Source organism: Bos javanicus, chromosome X, assembly GCF_032452875.1.
Source record: "Bos javanicus breed banteng chromosome X, ARS-OSU_banteng_1.0, whole genome shotgun sequence".
NCBI lineage: Eukaryota > Metazoa > Chordata > Mammalia > Artiodactyla > Bovidae > Bos > Bos javanicus.
The window spans coordinates 89,441,632-89,467,803 of record NC_083897.1 but is presented as its reverse complement, the minus strand read 5'-3'; the positions used below and the strand labels follow the sequence as shown (position 1 = coordinate 89,467,803).

At 46.9% G+C, this 26,172-nt stretch overlaps 3 protein-coding genes across 4 annotated transcripts; 2 read left to right on the top strand and 1 right to left on the bottom strand.

Moving 5' to 3' along the window:
- Positions 1-3,693: 3,693 nt before the first annotated feature.
- Positions 3,694-6,079, bottom strand: LOC133242625 (large ribosomal subunit protein eL36-like). Its single transcript, XM_061408793.1, has 2 exons — positions 6,050-6,079; positions 3,694-4,180 (listed from the first exon to the last, which is right to left on the bottom strand). Exons 1-2 carry the CDS (start codon positions 6,077-6,079, stop codon positions 3,818-3,820), a joined length of 393 nt encoding a protein of 130 aa, XP_061264777.1. The 3' UTR covers positions 3,694-3,817.
- Positions 6,080-17,633: 11,554 nt separating this feature from the next.
- Positions 17,634-22,915, top strand: WDR45 (WD repeat domain 45). Of its 2 annotated transcripts, XM_061410076.1 has the most exons (11): positions 17,634-17,766; positions 19,164-19,235; positions 19,365-19,439; positions 19,529-19,633; positions 20,485-20,590; positions 20,713-20,807; positions 21,275-21,354; positions 21,467-21,675; positions 21,757-21,858; positions 21,945-22,090; positions 22,481-22,915. In XM_061410076.1, exons 2-11 carry the CDS (start codon positions 19,181-19,183, stop codon positions 22,588-22,590), a joined length of 1,083 nt encoding a protein of 360 aa, XP_061266060.1. In that variant the 5' UTR covers positions 17,634-17,766; positions 19,164-19,180; the 3' UTR covers positions 22,591-22,915. The 2 variants fall into 2 exon arrangements, with proteins under 2 accessions (XP_061266060.1, XP_061266061.1); XM_061410077.1 differs by lacking the exon at positions 21,945-22,090.
- Positions 22,916-23,010: 95 nt separating this feature from the next.
- PRAF2 (PRA1 domain family member 2) lies at positions 23,011-26,001 on the top strand. Its single transcript, XM_061410078.1, has 3 exons — positions 23,011-23,560; positions 24,532-24,749; positions 25,185-26,001. The coding sequence occupies exons 1-3, from the start codon at positions 23,382-23,384 to the stop codon at positions 25,322-25,324; spliced, it is 537 nt and encodes a 178-aa protein (XP_061266062.1). The 5' UTR covers positions 23,011-23,381; the 3' UTR covers positions 25,325-26,001.
- The last annotated feature ends 171 nt before the right edge of the window (positions 26,002-26,172 follow it).

The window sequence follows — 26,172 nt, the reverse complement described above, 5'->3', positions numbered from 1 at the left end:
GAGCTGTGAGTGGAGATGGGAACCATTCCTGTTTTCAGCCCCACTGCCAAGTTTGGGCTGTCAGCCAAGTGGAAGAATCCATTTGCTCCTGAGTCCACTGTCAGAATCCCGAAGCTATGAACCCTGTCCCCGAGCAGAGACTAGGGATTCAGGAATGCTGCATCTCTGGAGAACATCCTAAGGAAGAATCTTGCAGGCTCTGCTTTTACTTGTGGTCCACAGAAGATGCCCACAGGGTATCTTGAGCCTGTGACAGGATTCAGGCTGAAGGGAGGCTTCTCCCCACCAATGGGACATGTTAGCACTAATTTCCAGAGGATCCAGTTAATCTCGGGGGCCCCCGTTTTAGTCCCAAAACTTTGAAGGTAAAAAAGTTTTGTCTATCTTGGGTAGAATTTCTCTGGTTTCTCCGAGTAACTAGATTCTCAAAAGGTTATCTTTTTTCCTACTAAAGGATTCCAGAGAATCCTTTTCCCTGTTTAATGTCCTAAGATAGAAAGTCAACAGGGAAGAAAAAAAATCGACAAGGGAAGTCAGAGTTTAGGCACAACTGTTTGTAAATCATCCTCAGTCATTAAATCATTGATATAATTAGTGGTGTTTGCATTAGATCTAGGCTTCTGGTATAAACTCCTGATGCTTCAGAACAGGGCACCGCTGTGGAGAATTTGAATACTTTCCCCTCAAGAAGAAGAATAAAGGTAAGCGGCTATCTACACCAAGCAGAAGCAGATTATTGTTCTGAGCCAAAATGAGCAGGTATAGAAAGACAATGAGTTGGCCATGGGCCCAGTAAGCTAAGGGATTAGAAAACCTAGTATAGTCACCTCAGTATGAGGGACACTTGCATAGACTGGCTTAATTTTTTTTTAATCATCCCTAATTAATTCCAGAACTCATATATTTTCAAGATTAGCCAAACAGGGTTATTAAGGCAGATACCAGAGAACAACCCCACCCTCAGTCCCTCCAGTTCTTGCATCATCACTGTGATTGTACATACTGCCTTGGAATTACAGGCTGACTTGTATTTTTAATCTTGGAAAGGGTTGGGAGTTCTGTGTTTAGTTGCTCAGTTGTGTCCAACTCTGCCACCCCATGGACTAGCCCACCAGGCTCTTCTGTCCATGGGGATTCTCCAGGCAGGAATACTGAAGTGGGTTGCCATGTCCTCCAGGGGATCCTCCCAACTCAGGGATTACAGGCGAATTCTGCCATCTGAGCCACTAGGGAAGCCCACATCCAGAAATCAGTTTCCTATGTTGTTAAATGCTTCACCCAGTCAAGAAGGCCTCCTCTTTTCTCCAGATCATAGTAGATCTGTCTTGGTAATGCCCTGGAGGACATAAAGCTCCCCAGGGAATGGCCCTGGTGCTGTGTCTGCCCTGTAATGATACATGACCTGGCAGTTTCAGACAATTCCTCCATCTCCTCTGTGCGCCTTGGCCCTTAAAATAGATCTTTTATCAGATCCAATTTCCTGGAGTTAATGTTTCTCCTGAGCCCGCCTTTGGAAATGGGGCCTGAAGTTCTTGAATACAACCCTGTGTTCAGAAGGCCTAGCCCCTGGCAGATGGCCTGGTACCCCTGGGCAGATCATTGGGGCTTTTTGTGCTTCTCCAAGAGGATCCCTCCTGATCCCTCAGTATGAGGACAGGCCTCATTACATTCCAGGAAGCACAGAAGAACAAGGAAGCCCTCCCAACCTGCCCCTCGTTCACTGTGTACAAACACCTTCTGAGTCTGCATGGTGTTCTCAGCTGCTGCACGTGCTGCCAGTGTTGCCTCCTTGGCAGCAGTTACTGCAGCAACAGCTTCCATGAGCCCATGAATACTCCACAGACCGCTCACAAGCAGGGGACCACGACCTGTACAATTTGTCCAGACTGGCTGTTTCCCCATCACAGGGTCTGAGCAAGATGTGGGTGAAAAAGCATCTGCCACTTTTGCCAAATCTCCAGTTTTCCTTGTAGGGTGCTACCCTGTTAGGAAGCTGTCCAGACACTGAGCCACCCTTTGTGACAGACTCTGGAAGCAGCTTCTCTGCTTTTCTGAGAGAAATCAGTTATTTGGGTGACTGGGACTGCTGCCTGGGGCTGAGCTTGGGCGCAGATATATACAGGTAGGCTCCTCTTTTCTGACATGGCTTCCTCAGCCCTGAGGTGCTCCCCTCCACTCCCACAATGGGGCCTTTTAACTTCCGTGTTTGTAGCATCCAGCAGAGAGAGTAAGTAACAACTTGAAAAAACTGCTTCCTTAGGAAGTAGTTGGTATTGGTCCAATTCATTCAATGGGTATCTATAAGTTATGACCAACCTAGACAGCATATTAAAAAGCAGAGACATTACTTTGCCAACAAAGGTCCATCTAGTCAAGGCTATGGTTTTTCCAGTGGTCATGTATGGATGTGAGAGTTGGATTGTGAAGAAAGCTGAGCTCTGAAGAATTGATGCTTTTGAACTGTGGTGTTGGAGAAGACTCTTGAGAGTCACTTGGACTGCTAGGAGATCTGACCAGTCCATCCTAAAGGAGATCAGTCCTGGGTGTTCACTGGAAGGACTGATGTTGAAGCTGAAACTCCAATACTTTGGCCATCGGATGCAAAGAGCTGACTCATTTGAAAAGACATTGATGCTGGGAAAGATTGAGGGCAGGAAGAGAAGGAGAAAATAGAGGATGATGAGATGGTTGGATGGCATCACTGACTTGATGGACATGGGTTTGGGTGGACTCTGGGTGTTGGTGATGGACAGGGAGCCCTGGCGTGCTGTGGTTCATGGTGTCACAAAGAGTCAGACACGACTGAGCGACTGAACTGAACTGATTGAACCCCTATGTATGCCAGGTACTGTTCTGCATGCTAGGGATACATAAAGGGTACATCATTCATTCAACAAACATCAAGTCCCTATTCTATGCCAGGCTTGATTCTAGTTACTGAAGATCATGAGCAAAACAAGACAGATCCTTGCCCTTGTGGAGCTGACATTCCAGTGGGGCTGAGAGGTAATAAGCATGAGAATTATCCAGTATGTTAAAAGGTGTGAACAACCATGGAGGAGGATGCAGGGAGAAAGTACAGCAGGGTAAAGGGGATCCAGAGTGGGCAGTATTCATAGGATAATCAGGGAAGGTTTTATTACAAAGGTGGCATTTGAGCAAAGATATGAAGTGGTGCTAGTGGTAAAAGAATCCACCTGCCAATGCAGGAGACCCAGGTTGCTTTAATGTTTTTTTAATTGGCATATAGTTGGTTTACAATGTTGTTTTAGTCTGATGTACAGCAAAGTGAATCAGTTGCACATATACATATATCCCACCCCTTTTTCTTTGGATTTCCTTCCATTTTGGTCACCACAGAGTATTGAGTAGAGTTCCCTATGCTGTACAGTAGGTTTGCATTAGTTATCTATTTTACACATAGTATTGTAAATATCTATTATCTATTTTACTCATAGTAGTGTAAATACGTCAATCCCAAGCTTCCAGTTTGTCCTACCCTCTTTCCCCCTTGTTATCCAAACATTTGTTCTCTACATCTGTGTGTCTATTTCTTCTTTGCAAATTATTCATCTATTCCATTTTTTCTAGCTTTAAGAATCTTTATGAAGATTAGAGATACACCACCCCTTTTGCCATATCCTATTAATAGACCTTTCAAAAAGCAGTTCTTACATCTTCTGGATACAGACATGTTATCAGATATATGCTTTGCAAGTATTTTTCTTGGCAGTCTATGGCTTGTCTGTTCGTTCTCTTAACAATGTCTTTTTTTTTTTTTTCCTGAATATGTTTATTGTGCACAGAGGGGAAGGGCTCAGTCCTTCTTGGCTGCCACTTTCCTCACGGTGGCCCGGACATTGCTCAGCTCCTCTCTCTTCCTCTTGGCACGGATGTATGTCCGCACCCTTTTCTTGGTGAACTTGAGGGCCCGCTTGTCCTTGGAGACCTTGAGCAGCTCCATGGCCCGCCACTCATAAGGGGTGAAGCTGCACACCTCCCGGATCATGTCCTGCATGAACTCGGTGTGCTTGGTGAGGCGCCTGAGGAGGTGGCTGTGCCTCAGTTTGCTCACGTTCTTGGTCATCTTGTGGCCCTTGTTGAGGCCAATGGCCATGGGGAAGAGCAGAGCCACAGCCACTGCTCTGCAGTGGCTGGAGAGGCAGAAAGTTAGCAATGGCTTTTGAAAAGCAGAAATGTTCAGTGTTGATGTAGTCACATTTATCAATTTGTTCTTTTTGGATTGTCCTTTTGATGTCTTATCTAAGAAATCTTTGCCTAATCCAAGATCACACAGGTTTTCTAGAAGTTTTATAGTTTCAGATAATATATTTAGGTCTTTAATCCATTTTGAATTACTTTTTGCAGTACAAGAGACCCAGGTTTGATCCCTGGGTCGGGAAGATCCCCTGGAGAAGGGAATGGCCACCCACTCCAATATTCTTGCCTGGAGAATCCCCATGGACAGAGGAGCCTGGTGATCTACACTCCATGGGGTCGCAAGGAGTCAGACACAACTGGGCAATTAACACATTGTGTATAGTAGGAGGTATGAATCCAGGCTCCTTCCTTTGGGTATGAGTATCAACCATTTGTTGAAAAGACCATCCGTCCTCCACTGCATGGCTTTGTGCCTTTTAAAAGAAATTGGTTATCCAGGACTTCACTGGTGGTCCAGTGCAGGGGGTCTGGGTTTGATCCACATGCCACAACTGAGGCCCGATGCAGCCAAATAAATAATTTTTGAAAACCAGTTCTCCACATTCTTTTTTTGGCTGTGCTATGCAGCATGTGGGATCTTAGTTCCCCTGCAGTGGGAGCACCAAGTCTTAACCACTGAAGTGCCAGGGAAGTCCCAAAGTACAGTTGATTTTCATACATTGATCGTGTATCCTCCAACCATGCTAAAATAACAATTTTATTACCTTTTTTATAGATTCCATTGGGTTTTCTACTAGATAATCATGTTTCTGCAAATAAAGACAGGTTTATTTCTTTCCAATCCAGATGCCTTTTATTTCTTCGTGCTTTTATGCATTGACTAGAATCTTCAGTACAATGTAAAAGAGCAGTAGTGAGAGTATATATGTGTCTCATTCTGGGTTTTGAGGGGAAAGTAGTCAGTCTTATGCCATTAAGTACACCATTAGCTGTAGGGCTTTTTTTTCCCTCTCTCCAACATACTTGTCATTTATTAAACAAACATTTAGTACCAAGCAGGTTCAATTCCTGCAAATCCTAAACCTGTTTGTAAACTCAGCCAAGTCTCAGCTTCCTGTCCTTCTAGGGACTCTGGCCATATCTTGAATCAAGGGTTCCCATGAGGAGGTTAGGACAGTTCTCCAGGGGCAGAGTTTTATTACTTTGTGGTATCAGGCAAGCAGTGATTCTCAAAGTGTGGACCCCTTTGTGGTATCAGGCAAGCAGTGATTCTCAAAATGTGGACCCCAGACCAGCAGCAGCAGCATCACCTGTAAACAGGGCAGAAATACAAATTCTCAGGTCCTTTCTGGACCTAATGAATTTGACCTTCTGGAGTTGGGAACCAGCGCTCTGTTATAATGAACCCCCCAGGGGCTTATGGTACAAGCACCAGTTGCAAACTACTCTTCAAAAGAAAACTGCAGGACTTGCCTTGCAGCACAGTGGGTGAGAATCCACCCTGCAAATGCAGGGGACATGGGTTCCCTGGTCCAGGAAGATCCCACATGCCGCAGGCCCACCAAGCCTGTGTGCCACAAGTACTGAGCCCATGCTCTGGAACCTGAGTTGAAACTACTGAACCCACTCGCCTCAACTACTAAAGCCGGCATGCTCTAGGGCCCATGGACCACAACTGCTGAGCCCATGTGCCCAGACCCTGTGCTCTGCAACAAGCAAGGCCATCTCAATGAGAAGCCCACGTACCAGAACTAGAGAGTAGCCCCCTACTCTCTGCAACTAGAGAAAGCCCACTAGCAACAGTGAAGACCCAGTGCAACCAAAAATAAAAATAATTAATTTTGAAAAGCATTTAAAAGAAAATGGCAGGCCCATTTCAGTGTCAAACCTTGGGCAATGTCTCTAGGACAAAGGCCATAGTCACAACTAGACACTCATTAATGCAAAATGGAGAAGGCTTCCAAGACAGATTAACCAATTCATGTTTTTTTTTCTTCCAAAGAGCTTTATTTTTTAGACCTTATTGTGATGAAAACATTCAACATAAGATCTCTGCTTTTAACAAATTTTAAGTACATAATACATTATTGTTGGTTACAGGTACAATGTACAGCAAATCTCCAGAGCTTATTAATCTTACTTAACTGAAACTTTATGCCTGTTGATTAATAACTTCCCATTTCCCCCTCTACCCAGCCCCTGTTAACCACCATTCTGGTCTTTAATTTTATGAATTTGATTATTTTATTTTTAATATTTATTTATTTGGCTGTGTTGGGTCTTAGTTGTGGCACGTGAGATCTTCATTGCATCATGCTGGATCTTTCGTTGTAGCACCCAGACTCCCTAGTTGTGGCGCTTGGGCTTCAGTAGTTGCAGCACACAGGCTGTCTTGTGTCTCACAGGCCCTACAGCTCATAGGCTTAGTGGCTCTGTGGCATGTGGGATCTTAGTTCCCTGACCAGGGAAAAAACCCGTGTCCTCTGCATTGCAAGGTGGATTCTTAACCACTGAACCACCAGGGAAGTCCCAAATCTATTTTACATACCTCCTATAAGTGGAATCAGGTAGTACTTGGCTTTCTGTGTCTGGCTTATTTCACTTAGCAAAATGTCCTTGAAGTCCATTAATATTGTTGCATATGGCAGTGAAAGTGTTAGTTGTTGAGTCGTGTCCAACTCTTTTGTGACCCCATGGACTGTAGCCCGCCAGGCTCCCCTGCCCATGGAATTTTCCAGGCAAGAATACTGGAGCAGGTTACTATTTTCTACTCCAGGGGGGTCTTCCTGACCCAGAGATCAAACCTGCATTCTCTTGTGTCTCCTAGATTGGCAGGCAGATTCTTTACCACTGTGCCACGTGGGAAACCCGCTATCACTTACATGTGACTCTTACATGGAAATCTAAAATATGATACAGGGACTTCCCTGATGGCCTAGTGGTTCAAAATCTGCCTTCCACTGCAGGCAGACGCAGGTTCAATTTAACCTATGGGAACTAAGATCCCACATCAGTTCAGTTCAGTTCAGTTCAGTCGCTCAGTCGTGTCCGACTCTTTGCGACCCCATGAACCGCAGCACGCCAGGCCTCCCTGTCCATCACCAACTCCCAGAGTTCACTCAGACTCACTTCCATCAAGTCAGTGATGCCATCCAGCCATCTCATCCTCTGTCGTCCCCTTCTCCTCCTGCCCCCAATCCCTCCCAGCATCAGAGTCTTTTCCAATGAGTCAACTCTTCGCATGAGGTGGCCAAAGTACTGGAGTTTCAGCTTTAGCATCAGTCCTTCCAAAGAACACCCAGGACTGAACTCCTTTAGGATGGACTGGTTGGATCTCCTTGCAGTCCAAGGGACTCTCAAGAGTCTTCTCCAACACCACAGTTCAAAAGCATCAATTCTTTGGCGCTCAGCTTTCTTCACAGTCCAACTCTCACATCCATACATGACCACTGGAAAAACCATAGCCTTGACTAGACGGACCTTTGTTGTCAGTAATGTCTCTGCTTTTGAATATGCTATCTAGGTTGGTCATAACGTTCCTTCCAAGGAGTAAGCGTCTTTTAATTTCATGGCTGCAGTCACCATCTGCAGTGATTTTGGAGCCCTAAAAAATAAAGTCTGACACTGTTTCCACTGTTTCCCCATCTATTTCCCATGAAGTGATGGGACCAGATGCCATGATCTTCATTTTCTGAATGTTGAGCTTTAAGCCAACTTTTTCACTCTCCTCTTTCAATTTCATCAAGAGGCTTTTGAGTTCCTCTTCACTTTCTGCCATAAGGGTGGTGTCATCTGCATATCTGAGGTTATTGATATTTCTCCCGGTGATCTTGATTCCAGCTTGTGCTTCTTCCAGCCCAGCGTTTCTCATGATGTACTCTGCATATAAGTTAAATAAGCAGGGTGATGATATACAGCCCTGACGTATTCCTTTTCCTATTTGGAACCAGTCTGTTGTTCTGTGCCCAGTTCTAACTGTTGCTTCCTGACCTGCATACAGGTTTCTTAAGAGTCAGGTCAGGTGGTCTGGTATTCCCATCTCTTTAAGAATTTTCCACAGTTTATTGTGATCCACACAGTCACAGGCTTTGGCATAGTCAGTAAAGTAGAAATAGATGTTTTTCTGGAACTCTCTTCTTCCATGATCCCCAGATGTTGGCAATTTGATCTCTGGTTCTTCTGCCTTTTCTAAAACCAGCTGGAACATCTGGAAGTTCACGGTTCACGTACTGCTGAAGCCTGGCTTGGAGAATGTTGAGCATTACTTTACTAGCGTGTAAGATGAGTGCAATTGTGCGGTAGTTTGAGCATTCTTTGGCATTGCCTTTCTTTGGGATTGGAACGAAAACTGACCTTTTCCAGTCCTGTGGCCACTGCTGAGTTTTCCAAATTTGCTGGTAAAATAGATAACTAATAAGGACCTACTGTACAGCACATGGAATTCTACTCAATGTTCTGTAATAACAAGTATGGGAAAACAATTTGAAAATGAGTGGATAACTGACTCACTTTGCTGTACACCTGACACTAATACACATTGTAAATCAGCTATACTCCAATAAAAAACAAATCACCCAGAGGTGAAAGCATACAGTCTCCTTAGCTCTTTCCTGGGCATGCTTTCAGTCCTGCAGTTGCACATGCATTTGGCCTTCTGGATTCCCAGAAATATGTCAGAGTTTTTCAAAGGTCCCTCTGGACATCTCATATCCAGTGTTTCATGATTTTTTGGTCAACTTCTTGTTGATTCCAGCTGTTATCACCACCTCAGCAGATGTGATTCAGAGAGAGCTCTGTATCAGGTCAAATAAAGACAAGCCCTGTAAATGAAGGTTTCCAGGGAACTGCCATACAGATCAAGAATGACAATTCTCTGGGCCTCACACTCATTAGGATGGTTACTATAAAAAAAGAGAAGAAGTGTTGGTTCAGATGAGAAAATTAGAACCGTTGTGCACTCTTGGTAGGAATATAAAATGGTGCAGCTGCTATGGAAAAAAATATATGGCAGTTCCCCACAAATTAAAAAAAAAAAAAATTACCATATGATCCAACAATTCCACTTCTGGAAAAATATCCAGAATAATTGAAAGCATAGTATGAAATAGACTTTGCATGCCCATGTTCATTGCGGCATTAGTCACAAAAGCCAAAAGGTGGAAGCAATCCAAGTGTCCATCAATAAATGAATGGATAAGCAAAAAGTGGGATATTCATACAATAGAATATTATTCAGCCTCTAAAATGAAGAAAATTCTGACACATGCTGCAACACGAATGAACCTTGAGAACATCATGTTGTGTGAAATAAGCCAGTCATAAGAAAACAAATACTGTATGTTTCCACTTATATGAGGTATCTAAAGAAGTCAAATTCATAGAAACGTAAAGTAGAAAGGTAGTTGCCAGGGACTGGGGAGGGGCAGGAGGCTGAGTGGAGAGATGTTGTTTAATGAGTCTAGAGTTTCAGTTTTGCAAGATAAAAAAGTTCTGAAGATTTGTTTCACAACAATGTAAATATTCTTAACATTAATGCACTGTATACTTAAAAATGGTTAAGGTGGTAAATTTTATGTATTAAAAAGTGAAAGTGTTAGTCGCTCAGTTGATCCCATGGACTGTAGCCCACCAGGCTCCTCTGTCCATGAGATTTTCCAGCCAAGAATCCTGGATTGGGTAGCCAGCTATTCCCTTCTCCACGGAATCTTCCCCAACCAGGGATCGAACTCGGGTTTCCTGCTTTGCAGGCAGATTCTTTACCTTCTGAGCCCCCAGGGAAGCACCTTGTTATGTATATTTTGTTACAATTAAAAGTACATGGACACCTACTATGTGCCTGGCATTCTGGTTTATCTTTATACACCCAGTGCCTGCATATCATGAGTGCTCCTTATCATTCCCTCTCAGCAACATTTGACTCCCTTCTTGAAATGCTTTTGCTCTTGACTTCCAGAAATCCTTCCTTGGTTCTGTTCCTGCCACACTGGCTGCTCCTACTCAGTCTTTTGCCAGTTCCTCCTCATTATACTGACTTTTATACCTTGGAAATGCCCCAGGGCTTAGGCTTCTAACCTCACCTACTTTCACTTCCTAGGTAATTTCCTCTGGCTGTAAATGAGTTTGATATTCTGATGCCTCCTAAATGTGTTGTCTCCAGCCTGTACCTCACTCCTGACCTTTAGTCATATCCAATCACCTACTTAACATCTCTAAATGATATTTCAGAAGCATTTCAGAGTTCACAAGAACAATACAAAACTCCTAATCTGCTTCTCCACCTCTCAGCTTAACTAAAACCTTCTGAGTCATTCTTAACTCTTATCATCCACACACCCTGTATCTAATCCATCAACATAGTCCTTCAGCTCTACCTTCAAAATAATTCCAGAAAACATCTCCAATGCCCAGTGTCCAAAAGGCACCAAAAACCACTGCGTGATTTACTGAAGTAGCCTCCTAACTGTCTTTCTTGCTGCCCCTTCCCTTACTCCCTGCCTTCTGTGTGGTCCACACACAGAAGCCAGTCTGGTTATGTCTCTCTTCTCTGCCCCAAACCCTCCAAATGGCTCCCTATCCCACTCAGAATAGGAGCCAAAGCACTTAAAATGGTGATGAGGCCCTGCATATTCTGCCCCCACAACATACTTCTGTGACTCACTTGCTCAGGCTGCACTGATATCTTTGCTGTTTCTTCTCCCAGAATGCTCTTCCCCCAAACTTCCACAGACTTCAATCCCTCAGGTTTCTGCTCCAATGTCACCTTATCACAGAAGTTTCTGTGATCATCCCAAATAAGGTAGCAACCCTTCCTATCTCCTAATCCATTTTATCTCTAATTTATATATAAATATATGTTTACTCATCCATTTATTCACCACCTTTCTCTTCCAAGGACATTGTTCTGTTTATTATTCCATTCTCCAACACTTAGTACAGGTACCTGGTGTGTTGTAGGCACTCAGTATACATTGGATAAATGAACGGATAAATGTTCAATAATTAGCTGTTAATGAAGGGGATTAGTATGTTACTTTCCAGAACATCAGAGCAAAACTGAATTTCTCAATTGCCAAACAATCCATTTTCCAGGATGTGTTAAGAGAAAATTAATTCATTGAGTCATATCCACAAAAGAAGGTGAAATGTTCCAAGGAGAAATTCTAATATTAAAGTTGACCCAACTGAGTTTGAGCAGAGCCATGTTTAATTTCAAGATTTCTGTTTTAAGAAAGATTTTGACTGAGATATAGATACTTGAAACTCATTCCCACAAATCTGGAATGCCTAAGCATTCATCCTAGTTTGGATTTTTTCCAGACATTACTCAATCATGACAGGTGGGTCCTTTTTGATCCTGACGCCCTTCCTTGTGACAACTTGGCATGACAGGCATGTGCATCATTCTTCATTCTCTGGTGACTGTCCTGTTAATATACCGCAGTAAGTAAATAATCAGACTGCTGGTTTGAAAAGCAAACTAAAAAGGATTAAAGACTTAGGAATACATCTTAATTCAAATAAGATGCTAAGTCCTATTTGCTCCAAAAAGGTGAGGAGGTGAAGGGGCACAGTGGTACTCCTACTATCAGAAGTTTTAACAGCATCAGGCAGGTTGTTGAAAGTCAACCTTGTGTTGAAGGACAGTTCAGTCACTCAGTTATGTCCAACTCTTTGTGACCCCATGGACTGCAGCACACCAGGCTTCCCTGTCCATCACCAAATCCCAGAGCTTACTCAAACTCATGTCCATCAAGTTGGTGATGTCATCCAACCATCTCATCCTCTGTCATCCCCTTCTCCTCCCACCTTCAATCTTTCCCAGCATCAGGGTCTTTTCCAATGAGTCAGTTCTTCCCATCAGGTGGCCAAAGTATTGGAGTTTCAGCTTCAGCATCAGTCCTTCCAATGAATATTCAGGACTAATTTCCTTTAGGATGGACTGGTTTGATGTCTTTGTAAAAGCATCAATTCTTTGGCGCTCAGCTTTCTTTATAGTCCAACTCTCACATCCATATATGACCACTGGAAAAACCATAGCCTTGACTAAACAGACCTTTGTTGGCAAAGTAATGTCTCTGCTTTTTAATATGCTGTCTAGGTGGTCATAGGTTTTCTTCCAAGGAGCAGGCATCTTTTAATTTCATGGCTGCAGTCACCATATGCAGTGATTTTGGAGCCCAACAACATCAAGTCTTTCACTGTTTCCATTGTTTCCCCATCTATTTGCCTTGAAGTGATGGAACCAGATGCCATGATCTTAGTTTTCTGAATGTTGAATTTTAAGCCAACTTTTCTACTCTCCTCTTTCACTTTCATCAAGAGGCTCTTTAGTTCTTCTTTGCTTTCTGCCATAAGGCACCAAAAACCACTGATTTACTGAAATAGCCTCCTAACTGTCTTTCTTGCTGCCCCTTCCCCAATCCCCACCTTCAAAAACAAACAAACAAACTCATAGAAAGAGATCCAATTTGTGTTTTTCAGAGATGGGGGTGGGAAAGGGGGAATAAGATGAAGATGGTTTAAAAGGTACAAACTTCCAGGTATATGTAAATAAGTACTAGGGATGTAATGTACAACATGATAAATATAATGAACACTGCTGTATGTTATATATAAAAGTAAATTATAAGTGGATCACAGGGAAAATTTTTTTCTATTTCCTTAATTTTATATTTATATGGAATGATGGATGTTCACTAAACTTGTGATAATCATTTCATGGTGTATGTAAATCAAGTCATTATCTGTACACTTCAAACTTATATAGTGCTGTCAGTTCAGTAGCTCAGTCGTGTCCGACTCTTTGTGACCCCATGAACCACAGCATGCCAGGCCTCCCTATCCATCACCAACTCCTGGAGTCCACCCAAACCCATGTCCATTGAGTTGGTGATGCCATCCAGCCATCTCATCCTCTGTTGTTCCCTTCTCCTCCTGCCCTCAATCTTTCCCAGCATCAGGTGGCCAAAGTATTGGAGTTTCATCTTCAACATCAGTCCTTCCAGTGAACACCCAGGACTGATCTCCTTCAGGATGGACTGGTTGGATCTCCTTGCAGTCCAAGGGACTCTCAAGAGTCTTCTCCAACACCACAGTTCAAAAGCATCATTTCTTCGGCACTCAGCTTTCTTCACAGTCCAACTCTCACATCCATACATGACTACTGGAAAAACCATAGCCTTGACTAGACGGACCTTTGTTGGCAAAGTAATGTCTCTGCTTTTCAATCTGCTATCTAGGTTGGTCATAACTTTTCTTCCAAAGAGTAAGCGTCTTTTAATTTCATGGCTGCAATCACCATCTGCAGTGATTTTGGAACTCAGAAAAATAAAGTCTGCCACTGTTTCTACTGTTGCCCCATCTATTTGCCATGAAGTGATGGGACCAGATGCCATGATCTTAGTTTTCTGAATGTTGAGCTTTAAGCCAACTTTTTCACACTCCTCTTTCACTTTCATCAAGAGGCTCTTTAGTTCTTCACTTTCTGCCATAAGGATGGTGTCATTTGCATATCTGAGGTTATTGATATTTCTCCTGGAAATCTTGATTCTAGCTTGTGCTTCTTCCAGCCCAGTGTTTCTCATGATGTACTCTGCATATAAGTTAAATAAGTGGGGTGACGATATACAGCCTTGACGTACTCCTTTTCCTATTTGGAACCAGTCTGTTCCATGTCCAGTTCTAACTGTTGCTTCCTGACCTGCATACAGGTTTCTCAAGAGTCAGGTCAGGTGGTCTGGTATTCCCATCTCTTTCAGAATTGTCCACATATAGTGCTGTAAGTCAGTTATATCTCAATTAAACCTGAAGAAAAAATAAAGATTTTCTCTTCATTGGTTTGGGGCAATTTTATTACAGTGTGCGTCTGTGTAGTATTTTTCATGCATCTTTTGCTGGTGTTCATTGAATTTCTTGGATCTATGAGGTTATATTTTTAATTAATTTTGGAAAATTTTAGGACTTTATTCTTTACATACTTTTTCTGTCCCCTCTGCTCTTCTTTGGGGTTTCGATTTCCTGCATATTAGGTCACACAAAATTGTTCTACAGCTCATATATGCTCTTTTTATTTTTGGAGATTCCTTTTCCCTTTTTCATTTTCTTAGTTTCTATTGCTAGGACTTTAAGTCATTAATGTTTTTCTTCTGCAGTGTCTAGTCATTAATCCCATCAGGTGTATTTTTTACATGTCTCTGATCAACTTTTTTTAACATATGGAGTGCAGCTTTTAATAACTTTTTTTAGCATTATTCTCTCCTAATTCTAACATGTATGTCCTTTCTGGGTCAATTTCCATTGACTGATTATTATGGGTCCTGTTTTTCTGCTTAAAAAAAATAACATTCTTATTGAGATATAATTGACACACCGCAGAATACACGATTTAAAGTGTACAGTTAAATGTTCTTTTTAAATGATACTTACAGGCTTGTGCAACCATCACTACAATCAGTTTTAGAACATTTTCAGCACCCCAAACACTCCTTAGCAGTCATTGCCTTTTTTTCTCCCAGTCATATCCCCCACCCCACCAGCCTTAGGCAACCACTAATCTACTTTGTATTTCACTTGCCTATTATGGACATTATCTACAAATGAGATCATACAACACATGGTCCTTTGTGACTGGCTCTTTTCACTTAGCATATGTTTTTCAAGGTTCTTCCATGTTGTAGTATGTACCTCTGCTTTCTTTTTATGCCTAGTCATTTTTTGGGGGGGTGGGTAACAGACATTGTGAATTTTACCTTATTAGGTTTATTTATTTTTAGGGTTTTATTATTATTATTCCTATGAATCTTCTTTATCTTTGTACTGAAATACAGTTACTAGGAAACAATTTGATTTTTCATTGTCTTCCTTTAATGATTAATTGGGTATGGAGTGGTACTAAGTCCAGGGCTACTTATTCCCCACAACCTTCCTGTGTATTCCATGCCCTGTGAATTATGAGTTTTTCCAATCGACCTATGTGCCAGGCCTTTTTGTTTTTTTGACGTGTACACACTGCTATATTTATTATTTACTTATTTTTGGCTGTGCTGGGTCTTCGTTGCTGTGTGGGCTTTCTCGTTCCAGGTGCACAGGCTTCAGTAGTTGCAGCACTTGGGAGTTGTGGTGCACAGGCTTAGCTGCTCAGCAGCATGTGGAATCTTCCCAGACCAGAAATAGAACCCATGTCCCCTGCATTGGCAGGTGGATTCTTATCCACTGGACAAACCAGGGAAATCCCAGGGGTTGTATCTGTGATACCATTTTGACAGTGGTATCAACACAATTTGCCAGTGACAAAGGAGAATCAAGCATGATATATCTGCTCTTTGGCTTGCATGACAAACTTGGTGTAATGGTGCCATTGGTTGAGATGTGGGTGACAGGAGGGTGTTTGAGTTAGAGAGATTCAAGAAATCTGTTTGGATGGGTTAAATCTGAGATGGCTTATGAGACATCCATGTGAAAATGTGCAACAAGCCATAGCATATATGAGTCTGGTGACATCTAGGCCAGAGGCCTAAATTAGTGAATCTTACAAATATTTGCAATAATTAAGGCTAGGAGACAAGATGAAGTCACCTAGGGACAAAATACTGGTTATAAAAGTAAGGGGGCCAGGATCATGGCCAAGCATACACCAGTGTTTGGAAATGATGAAAGGGGAGCAGTAGAGTTACAGGAGAAAACCAAGAGAGTAAGGGCAAGAAACTGTGGAATATGCTGAGTGGTCACAGGAAGGGGTAGAGAAGTAACTGCTGGTTTGGGAAAATTGTTAATCATCAGTAATCTGGTTAAGAGAGGTCTCAGAGACAGGGAGTCTAGAAGACAGATAGAAGCCAAAGTGAATTAAGTCAAATATGCCTTAGGAAGTCCCTGATGGCCCACAGGCTAGGACTTGAAGCTTTCACTGCTGGTGCCTAGGTTCAATCCTTGGTCAGGGAACTAAGATCCTGCAATATGCCGATGGCACAGCAGATTAAAAAAAAAGTTAAATATGCTCTGGGTTGTGAGAAAATAGAGACTGAAGAGAGCCAGAAGATTGGCTTTGTGGAGGAGCATAACAATGGAGTGATGCCTAGAGTAGTAGAAAGAAAGAAAAGGAAGTCACTCAGTCATGTCCAACTCTTTGCAACCCCATGGACTGTAGCCTACCAGGGCCCTCCATCCATGGGATTTTCCAGGCAAGAGTACTGGAGTGGGATGCCATTTCCTCCTCCAGAGGATCTTCCCAACCCAGGGATCCCAGGGAAGCTATAGAGTAGTATATGGGGTCAAAATTCACAAGTAAACATGCCTGTGGATGTTGTCAACACAGTCCATCAAACAACCTAGATGGCTATCAGTAGGGGAAAAAAAATTGAAGTCACTCAGTCGTGTCCAACTCTTCGCGACCCCATGGACTGTAGCCTACCAGGCTCCTCCTTCCATGGGATTTTCCAGGCAAGAGTACTGCAGTGGGTTGCCATTTCCTTCTCCAATCAGTAGGGTAACAGCTGAACAATTAGACATTTATTCCACGGAATACCATGAATCAGTTAAAAAGGCTACATTAAACCACTGTCCATTATATATTAGTAACTTTTGAAAGTATAAAAACAATACTTGATACGGGGAGGGAGGAGGGTTCAGGATGGGGAACACGTGTATACCTGTGGCGGATTCATGTTGACATATGGCAAAACCAATACAATATTGTAAAGTTAAAAAATAAATTAAAAAGGAGAACTAAAAAAAAAAACAAAACCAATACTTGAAAAAAAGTAAATGATGGGTGGATTGTATCAATATTAAATATATCAATATTCTGAGTGTAATATTTTACTATAGTTTGATAATATGTTACCTTTAGGGGGAAGTGTTTAAGTACATAGAATTTCTCTGTATTATTTCTCAAAACTACACGTGAGTCCACATCTCACGTGTTGAATAAAAAAATATTTCCACTATGTACATAATTGGGGTTTCTTGCTCCCCCCCCCCCGAGAACATTTATCTTGCCATCAAAAAAATTTTTTTTCACTTTGTGAATAAAACGAAGCGAGGGTGGGATGGGGAATCTCAATCTGGTTTCCCCTGGCTATTGGGATAGACAGCTTTGAAGGCTTCCAGGACCACCCCCGCCTCAAGGGTCCTGGGTCGCCCCTCCCTAGGAGTGTGCGGGAACTACAAATTGCTAACGGGGGCGGTCCCTCTCCCCACCTCGGTGGTCCACGTCTTATTAGCCCAGAAGATAACGCCTCTAGCTGTCGGAGCTGGACCGAATTGAAGAATTTTCGCCCTTTTCCGCTCAGCGAGGGAAAGACTCTCTCTCGCCCATCCGTCCGCGGTTCCCTCAGACAATCATGCCTTGGCTGAGCATCCTCTGCTTCCCGCGCCCTCCTGGGAGGATGCCACGCTCTCTCTCATTGCTCCAATGACCCAGAAGCTGGGCTAGCAGGACTGGCCGCGTTTTCTGGGCAGGGTGAATCGTTTCCGGTCACAGGCTCCCTCCCCCGGAAGTGAGGCCTGATGTAAACACCGGAGCAGGGCGTCAAGGCTCGGGAGGTCAGAAAGCCGGGCCGCGGGCGGCACCGAGAACTGGAGCTGGGATCGGGGACGCACAGAGGTCAGGTCAGTGCAGGAGCAGGGATCTGGGGCATGGTCCCAAAATTGGTTGCGGTCTAGGAGACAAAGGGGTCTTTTGAGCAGGAGTTCTGGTTGATGGAAGGTATCTAGGACAAGCATCTTAAGTAGGTGCTGGCATTGGGAAGAGTATGAGGGTGGTCGTGGACGTAAGGGGTGGGAGAGCTATGTGTGAGGAATCCCTGGGCAGGGTTCTTGGGTGGGGGAATCTCCAACGAATGGGTCTTTGTTGTGGAGGAGGCAGTCCAGTGGAGGTGGTGTGGAGAGGTGAGGGGGACATTTGAAGGGTGGGAAGAGGGTGTGCCTGGGCAAAGATTTGGGGAAGATGGGTGTTTAAAGGGAATATGGGGACTCTAGGGCAAGAATATTAGGGGAATCTGGGCCAGGTATCTTGCTGGGGGGATTGAGTAGTCCCAGGTAGGAGTTTTGGAAAGTCTGTGTCCTGGGCAAGGGTCTTGAGGCAGTAGGGTCCCCTGGGGCAGGGTCTTGGGGAGAGGATAGGGAGTCTGGAAGAGGGATCTTAAGGGGTATGAAATTCCTGAGGGTAGGTCCCAGCCAACCCATGTCAAAGTCAGGGATAGCTGAACACTTGCAAGGGTGTGTCCCAGGGGTGGGGCATCTGGGTGATAAGGGAATTCTGAACTAGTGTCTTTAGGGCATACAGGGATCTGGGGGAAGGTCCAGGTTGTCCATGATGAGGCAGAAGTTAGCATGTCATGAGAGGGGTTGTCTGGAGGTAGGAATGGGATCCTGGAGGTATTTCGGGAAGCCTGTGAGGACAGAAGGTGTGAGAGCTTGGGAGTGATAGAATAGGTTGGAGTAGAAGGACATGGAAGGAGAGCTCCTCAGAATGGTGGACCAACTATAGCAGGTCTCAGGGCCAGGTCGCGGAGGTGCAGAAGGAGGTGGGTGCTTGAGCTCCCTTTCCCATTTATTGACAGGCAGACTTAGGTGCTAGGTCCAGGTGTAAGAAGAGAAGTGGGTATGGGGTGGTTCCAGGCCATGTTGGGCACTAGGGTCAGGATTGGCTGGGGGTAAAGAGGAGACATCACTGAAATACCCCCTACCTCATTATTTCCTGAGAAACAGTCAGGGCCAGGGAGTAAGGAGGTGGGGCAGGGGTGGTCGAGGTCGGGATAGGCACACAGAGTTGGGGTCAACCAAGTGTGAGAAGATGGAAATGTTCCTGGCCATGCTCCTTGGGGTCTTGGGAGCTTAGACTGGAGACCCTAGGATTCTTCCCCTGATTTTGTCTTCTCTGCAATACTGCTGGGGTTAGGTAGCAGAATGGAAGGAGGAGGAAGTAATCAGTTGAGGATGGGAGTTCTAGGACTCAGAGAACAGACCAAAGGACTCTTCCCAACCCTACCCCCATTTATGTCCAGGGAAGTAATCCTGGACCATGACTCAGCAGCCACTTCGAGGTGTGACCAGTCTGCGTTTCAACCAAGACCAGAGTGAGAGAGGCTTGTGCCTATGCCCTTTTGGGAGCGGGGGGAGGGAGAGAATGGCCACAGGTGGATGTTAAGCCCCTAGCTTCCCACTTGGGCATCCTTTGAGGCAGTCCGGATTCCTCCCATCCCCAGGCTGCTTTTGCTGTGCTATGGAGACAGGTGTGCGCATCTACAACGTGGAGCCATTGATGGAGAAGGGGCATCTGGGTGAGCTGTCGGTGGGGGAGGTGCAATGGGCAGAAGGGATGGGTTGGGAATTGGCACCCATCCGTACTGATACCCTGGTCCTTGTCCAGACCATGAGCAGGTGGGCAGCATGGGCCTGGTGGAAATGCTGCACCGCTCCAACCTGCTGGCCCTGGTGGGCGGTGGTAGCAGCCCCAAGTTCTCAGAGATCTCAGGTAAGTGTCCTCATCCCATCCCACCCTTGGCCCAGACTCCCTAGAATCCTGGCCTCCCAGAGGCACTGGCAAATGAAGAGTAACTCAGAGTCACACAGTGAGGCTTACAAGTCCTGGATCTCATTGCTTGAGAAGCTTGGTGTTTTGTCTTCATTTAACAAACACTTGTTGAATGCCTCCTGTATGACATGTCCTTACCTATAGAGCGCTTGCTGTGATCCTGGTGCTGTCCTAACCACTTTACATGTATTAACTCATTTAATACTCATAATAACTATGTGTGGTAGGAAGTATCATTATTCCCGTTTTTACAGATGAAGAAACTGAGGCCCAAAGAGGTTAAGTGATTTATCCAAGGTCACACAATCAATAGGTTTTAAAATCTTGGGGCAGTCTCCCCATTGCACTCTTGCTTTGAGTCTCAAGCACCATCTTGTTTTAAGGGTTTTTGTTTATCCCACTGGGGCATGGCAAGAGAAGCCCTAGGATTCCTCACAGAAATATTCTGGGGGTGTATAGACTGGGACCCTGGAAGCAGATATGGTTACTGATGGGAAGTTCCAGGCCTGGATATGAGTCCCTGCTTGATTGCTGATGGGTTGTGAGGTCCTTGGCCAGGTAGCCAGCCCCTTCGAGCCTCAGCTTCCTCATCTGTAAATGAGTATAACAGTTCTAGAACCTGTCTCCTGAGGAATCACAAGTGGTCATGCTGTGTGAGGATCACATGGGGTGCTAGCAAAAGGTTAAGCAAGTGGTTGAGGTCCCATGGGGAGTAGGGGTAGGTCTTGTGTCACCAGGGCTGCCCCTCACCCTACACTTTGGCCCCGACAACACACCCACCTGCCAAGCAGTGCTGATCTGGGACGATGCCCGGGAGGGCAAGGACTCCAAGGACAAGCTGGTGCTGGAGTTCACCTTCACCAAGCCAGTGCTGGCTGTGCGCATGCGCCATGACAAGTGAGCCTGAGGTGGACTGGGGTTGGGGGAGGTAGGAAGTCCCCCCAGCAGGAGAGAGGGTTCATCCTGCATGGGTACCCTGCCCTCTCTCATGACCATCCTGTGTTGTGTGATGCCCACAGAATCGTGATCGTGCTGAAGAACCGCATCTATGTGTACTCCTTCCCTGACAATCCCCGAAAGCTGTTTGAATTTGACACCCGGGACAACCCCAAGGGTGAGAGGACCCTGAGATGCAGATGTAATGGCAGGAGGTAGTGGATGGGGAAGAGGGACATGCACAAAGGCACTGGGAAAGAGGCAGGGAGGGAGTCTGCATAGAGATGCTCTGATGGGCTGAGACTCCCAGTGTATCCATTTTCCCATCCCTTAGCCAGTTCTCTCTCTCCACTCTTGGCCCTGTCCCACCCCTGGCTATCTGAGATCACAGAGCAAAAAGGCTCAGTAAGGACATTTGCAGGTATGCCAGGGACTCCTGGGCCTCCTGGAACTGCCACAAATGCATTGGGAGGTAGAGAATCTGCCTTGATGGTGGGGAGCACAGTTGAGGACAAGCCCCCTGTGGGTTCTGTGGGTAACATGTATCATAGAAGGTTGAAGTCCAGCCTTTATCCAGCTCTGTCCATCTGAGACCCTGCCTGGCCCCATCGTCTTCTTTACCAGCCCACCCCCTTCACACCTTAGGGCTCTGTGACCTCTGTCCCAGCCTGGAGAAACAGCTGCTAGTGTTCCCAGGACACAAGTGCGGGAGCCTCCAACTTGTGGTGAGCTGTCCCGTGGGCAGGGATGGGTAGGTGGACCGGCTCTCCCTGTGGACTCTTGGCCACTGACCTCCTTACTACCTGCTCTAAGCCTGAACTGCTCCTTCTACCACAGGACCTGGCAAGCACAAAGCCTGGTACTTCCTCTGCTCCGTTTACCATCAATGCACATCAGAGCGATGTGGCGTGTGTGTCTCTGAACCAGCCAGGCACAGTAGTGGCCTCGGCCTCTCAGAAGGGCACACTTATTCGCCTTTTTGACACACAGTCCAAGGAGAAACTGGTGGAACTGCGTCGAGGCACCGACCCTGCCACCCTCTACTGGTAAGCACAGGGCATGGGTGGTGGGCTCTTGACCCCACGCCCAGTATGACATGTGGGCATCACTGCTGGTCTGTCTTTCAGCATCAACTTTAGCCATGATTCCTCCTTCCTGTGTGCATCCAGTGATAAGGGCACAGTCCATATCTTTGCTCTCAAGGATACCCGCCTGAACCGCCGTTCTGCGTGAGTACCTCCTGCCCTACCCTGCCTTACCCCCATCATCCCCCTGCACATATACCACACCTGAGCTTAGCCAGTATTGCCTGCAGGCTGGCTCGCGTGGGCAAGGTGGGGCCTATGATTGGGCAGTATGTGGACTCTCAGTGGAGCCTGGCAAGCTTCACCGTGCCTGCTGAGTCAGCCTGCATCTGTGCTTTTGGTCGAAATACTTCCAAGAATGTCAACTCTGTCATTGGTGAGTAGGAATAGCCCTTGATTGGGGGTACTGCATGGGCGGAGGCCTGCAAATTGGACCTGAAAGAATTTTAGGTCATGGGAGGCCTGAGGGAGCAAAAATGGATGGGTCACTTCCATCATCAGTGAAGTGAAGTGAAGTGAAGTCGCTCAGTCGTGTCCGACTCTTGGCGACGCCATGGACTGTAGCCTGCCAGGCTCTTCTGTCCATGGGATTTTCCAGGCAAGAATACTGAAGTGGGTTGCCATTTCCTTCTCCAGGGGATCTTCCCAACCCAGAAGAGATGTGGGCAAAGGCCTGGAGGTAGACCCTAGGCTATGGGACACCTGAGAGGATTAGAATGTGGCTTTGGCAGCCTCTAACCTTTTCCAATCCTCCCCTCTCTTCCAGCCATCTGTGTAGATGGGACCTTCCACAAATATGTCTTCACTCCTGATGGAAACTGCAACCGAGAGGCTTTTGATGTGTACCTTGACATCTGTGATGATGATGACTTTTAAGCACCCTGTGGGTTGTGCTAGGGACCTTCAGTGGCAGATTGCAAAGCCCGTGTAGGGGTGGGAGTGCTGTGGAAGCCGCCACCCAGGAAGCATTAATGGAGCGGCGCCCACTTTGCCCCAAGCACTTCCTGATGACTGTGTGCCTGCAGGGCCAGGCCAGGGACTCAGGGACCCAGACAGTGGACCCCCTGGAGCTCCCAGCCTGAAGAAAACTGCTAAGGACCCAGAGTGGGTGCCCTAATCCAACCTGTGGGGATTTTTAAAAAACTTCCCAGAAAAAGACTCTGATGTGATGAATATAAATAATAAAAGGCCCTTAATAGTATTTATGACTGGACCTTGGGAGTGGGGCCTAGAGAAGATGAGGCTGAAAAGGCCCTGCAGGAGTTTCCTGAAAGGTGTGACCCTCTTGGACCTTGACGGGAAGGAAGTGGCATCTTGCGCAGGTCCTTCTGACAGTCTCTGCGTGTTCTTTAAGGTCTGGCTACTGGGTGCCAGAACAGCCAGCATGTCCCTCAACCGGCCCTGTGGCGCCCCCGCGTGGGGGTGGATGGGAATGTCTCGCCCCATGGCGCAGACTTAATTTCCCGGCAGCCCCTGCCAGCCTACAGTTCCGGTTTGTTGCCCGCACTTCCGGTCACGTGCATCGGTGCACATGCGCAGCCGCTGGGTCTTCCGGGTAGCGGCTGAAGGGTCCAGACTTCATTTCCCGGTGTGCCCCGTGTTGGCGCGGGGTGGTACGGGTGTTGTAGTCCGACCGCTTCTCTGGTCCAGCTACATCGACAGGCAGGATGTCGGAGGTGCGGCTGCCACCGCTACGCGCCTTGGACGACTTCGTTTTGGGGTCCGCGCGTCTGGTGGCCCCGGATCCTTGCGACCCGCAGCGATGGTGCCACCGCGTCATCAACAACCTCCTCTACTACCAAACCAACTACCTTATCTGCTTCGGCCTTGGTCTCGCTTTGGCCGGGTGAGGGAGGGAGGGAGGCGCCGGTTGGCCGGGGATGCCCACTGGCATGGAGGGTGGGCCCGCGGGATTTTTAGAGGGATGAAGACCTTGAAGGGCGAATTCAGTAGTATGAGGAACTGAGGGGGGAACTGGGTGACAGAAGCCCTCGAAGAGGGCTGGGCCTTTGCAAAGGTTTAGGGACAGGTTGGGATGGGAGGGGCGGCTGGAATAGGTCCTGCGAGGGTAGGGTTAAGTGTGGATCTGAAGATAAGGAGGGCCTAAAATTGGGACATGACTGCCTGAGGGGTGATGGGACCAGCTTTAGGTGGCCTTGAACAATTTACTGCAGAGACAGGGGCTGGACTTGGTCAAGTTGAAGAGTGGACTTGTGGAGGATCTGGACTTGGAACCTGGCTATAATTGGAATGCTCCAGGAGCAGGTACTAGTTGGGAAACTTGAGTTATGAGGAAGGACCCAAGGATGAAGGCCTGAGACGAGGGACAGTTGGAGAACCTGGAGGAAGGTCTTGGTCAGGATTGGAAGTTAAGAGTGCTGAAAGCCTGGAAGGGGTTCTAGCAATGATGGAGGGAGGAATCTGTAGGAAATGGGAGCCTGGAGGGGGAATTTCAAGGAAAGGAAGTCTGGAAAGGCCTCTGGGCTTGGAGAGTGGGAAATGTATGGAAATAGGACTGGAAGAGGAATTTGCAAGGGCTGGGCCTTTGCAAAGAGTGGGTTTGGGGTCAGGCTTGGAATGGGGAGGTGCAGCTGGAGTGGGTTCTGCGGGGAGCCCAGGGCTCCCAGAAGTTAGAAGACCTGGAGGGTGGACCTCTTGGGAAGGTGGGAGTATTTACCGAGCGGGAGGATCCAGAGCAGGGGTAGAGGTGGGAACAAACCAGAGCTCTTGGGGCCCATCCAGGCTTTGGTGGACGGTGGTCTGGGAGGCCCTCTCCCCGCCAGCCCGGGGGCTAGCTTAGTTCCATTGTCCCCACAGGTACGTGCGCCCGCTGCACACCCTCCTAAGCGCGCTGGTAGTGGCGGTGGCCCTTGGCATGCTGGTGTGCGCGGCTGAGAATCGAGCCGCCGTGCGCCGCTGCCGTCGCAGCCACCCAGCCGCCTGCCTGGCCGCAGTGCTTGCCGTCGGCTTCCTCGTTCTCTGGGCCGCGGGCGGCGCTGGCACCTTCCTGCTCAGCATCGCCGGGCCAGTGCTTCGTGAGTCTTCACTACCCTGAGATAACCGGGAAAACAGCCAGCGCTCGCGAACGGCGCCAGGCCCGCCCTACGCCGGTTCCTGGGCTGAGAGGGGGCTGGGATACTCAGCGGGCAAGGCCACACCCCTCCCTTACAAAGCGCCTTCCCTGGCTTTGAGCCCCTCCCTGGGAACGCCCCTCTTACTACCCGCCTTTCTGGGCGTCACTGCTGGTATGAAGTGCCTTCCGCCGGCCACGTCCCCATTGCTGCGCACCCTTCTGGCCACGCCCCTGTTGTGAAACGTATTATTCCGCCATATTAGCAGGGTTCGGAGGCGACCTGGCTACCGACCATTCCATTGGTCTGCCGGTGTTCCAGTTCCTTTCTCCGGCCCCCCATTAGCTAAAGGCAGATGTCCCATCCCACTGACCCCACTCCTCTCGGTATTGCCCACAGTGATCCTGGTGCATGCGTCACTGCGCCTGCGCAACCTCAAGAACAAGATTGAGAACAAGATCGAGAGCATTGGTCTCAAGCGGACACCAATGGGGCTGCTGCTGGAGGCGCTGGGACAAGAACAGGAGGCTGGATCCTAGGGGCCTGGGATCTGTACCCAAAGGCGTGGAGAATGCCATCCCCACCCCGGCCCGAACCCAGAGCCCTTGCCCAACCCTTAAAATAGGAGCCTCCCACCCAGTTCAAAAGACAACTGCAACCCTTTCCCCAGGTCCCAAACTGGGATATTCCCTCATACCCACCCCCACCTCCCATTTTAGGAAACCAGAGTCTTCCCAGCCCTGAACTTGGACCCAGAGACACATCCAGCCCAAAACTGAGAGTTGGAGACCAGAGCACCATAGTCAACCTCAAACTCGAGGTCCACACCCCCAACCCCAATCTGGGACCCATCTATCCTCCATGCTCAGTCCCAAAGCTGGGGTCTGGGACCAAGGCATTCTCAAATCCTGAACCCTGAACCAAGGCTTTTCCAGACCCTACCCCAGCTTTGAACCCAGGATCCAAGTGTTCTCAGCCCCCATCAGGGTAGAGGATTCAGGTATCCTGACCCCATTGAACCCTTGGTCCCAGGTGACCCCAACACTCACCAGTCCCACTTGCCTCCCTCCAGCTCTGCTTAGGAGTTCTGCCACTTCTCCGAAAAATTCCAGTGACAAGGACCGTGGGGTGGGGTGTGGGGGTAGCCCTGACCAGGAATGGGGCATATATAGCAGTATTGCTGCAACAATAAAGGCTGTTGCATTGCTCAAGTCAATTTGGGCCTCTTGGGTAGTCTGTGTTTTTCAATGGCCAGAAGTAACCTGCTTTTCAATTCTGCTGGAGACTTCTGACTGAGTCTGTCACATATGTGAGCTTAAAAGACTAGCTTTCAGTTCCTTTCTCAAATCTATTACCTCTGGAGTAGCGGTTTTTTTTTTTTTTTTTC